The following is a 1503-nucleotide window of genomic DNA, read 5'->3' on the forward strand; positions in this document are numbered from 1 at the left end:
GCTCTTTGCCCCTCATGCCCCGCTTCCTCCAGCACTCTCCAATTAAATGAGTACAACGGCTCTTAATTCCTCTGGGGAGCTGGGTGATGAATGTATAAATAAATCACTTGAAGAATGCCAACAGTCTTGGGGAGAGCCTGGTTCAGATATGCTATTGACCCAATAGAGTATTTGCATTGAATTGCTACCATTAGAACTCTGCAAGTTCACCACTGAATGGACTCCACACGAGAACAAGTTATTCCCTGCAGCATTTCACGTAACAGCAAGAGACTGGACGCAACTTTAATTCCCTTCCAGAAAGAATGTGCACTTCATGCCCATCGCGGCCACGAACATGGCCATGAAGCCGAGCACGAGGGACACCACCATGAGCGCTCTGGTGGCCTGGAAGGCGGCTGCGAGGGGGGAGAGAGGCCTTTCATGACGGAGGCAGCAGCCTTCGGACCGGCCACGAACATGGCCATGAAGCCGAGCACGAGGGACACCACCATGAGCGCTCTGGTGGCCTGGAAGGCGGCTGCGAGGGGGGAGAGAGGCCTTTCATGACGGAGGCAGCAGCCTTCGGACCACCCCAGCCTTCGAGCCCGCGGCTGCCCGAGGCCCGGCCGGTTCTGGGTGGATCCCGGTTGTTGTTCTTTAGAACAGAGATAGAAATAACTCTTCCATTCTCCCCAGTAAGCTAATCCAGTTAGTCCTTTTCCTGGTGGAACCCAGGCCTTAATCAAAGAAACAAGCCTTTAAGTATGTACCCCAAAGCATAGTCTCTACATCTGCAAAACGATGCCACTCCAGACCCACTGAATCAGAGCAATTCTGGGCAGTCTGCTTGGACAAGCCCTTTAGGTGCTTCTGATGCCTCCTGGACTGAGGCCACTGGCTTTCTAGACCACAGAACTGCAAGCACTGAATTTAAATTTATCATCACCGGGCAGGGCGAGCACCGAGTCGTACATTTTGCAGCTAATCATCCCCGTGCTCTGCGTCACGCAGTCCATCCACAGCCCCTTGTACATGGCCTGGGCTGTGATGATGTTGTCCCCCGCGTAGGAGCTCATCTGCCATTGCGGGAGGGCGGTGCACACCACCAGGCCCACCCAGCCCAGCAAGGCCATGGCGAAGCCGAGCAGCTGCAGGCCCGAGTTGGCCATTCCGCCCTCACAAAGACGAAGGGCGCGCGCGGAGCCTCGGCAGCAAAGGAAACTTCGAGGGGCGAGCCCACCAGACGGCTGGGGCTGCAGTTATCAGTCACCCAGAGCGCAAAACAGCTTCTGGTCGAGTGACTGCGAAGTTTTTATCACCCGAAGCAAACCAATCGCCCCTCCGGCGGGCGAGGGTCTCCGCAGAGGGAACAGGTTACGCTCCGAGGACTAGTGGCCGGCAAAGGCGATCCCCGGAGTCCAGGCCGGTCCCTCCGGTGCTGCCGGCGACGCTTCCCAAACAAAAGGTGGAGGCGCCGAAGGGGCGGCTCCGGGTGCTGAAGTCCCCGCTGGCCCCTGGGCT

The 1503-nt window shown here is 57.4% G+C and overlaps 1 protein-coding gene across 1 annotated transcript in view; it reads right to left on the reverse strand.

Annotated features, from left to right (window-relative positions):
- The window catches only part of CLDN7 (claudin 7), a 21889-nt gene extending 20392 nt beyond the window's left edge, over positions 1-1497 (reverse strand). Inside the window, exon 1 of the mRNA XM_006761626.2 lies at positions 929-1497. Coding sequence (XP_006761689.1) covers positions 929-1151 — 223 coding nt within the window. The 5' untranslated portion in view covers positions 1152-1497. The remainder of the gene's footprint in view (positions 1-928) is intronic.
- Positions 1498-1503: the final 6 nt, after the last annotated feature.

Source organism: Myotis davidii, unplaced genomic scaffold (assembly GCF_000327345.1).
Source record: "Myotis davidii unplaced genomic scaffold, ASM32734v1 scaffold37, whole genome shotgun sequence".
Taxonomy (NCBI): domain Eukaryota; kingdom Metazoa; phylum Chordata; class Mammalia; order Chiroptera; family Vespertilionidae; genus Myotis; species Myotis davidii.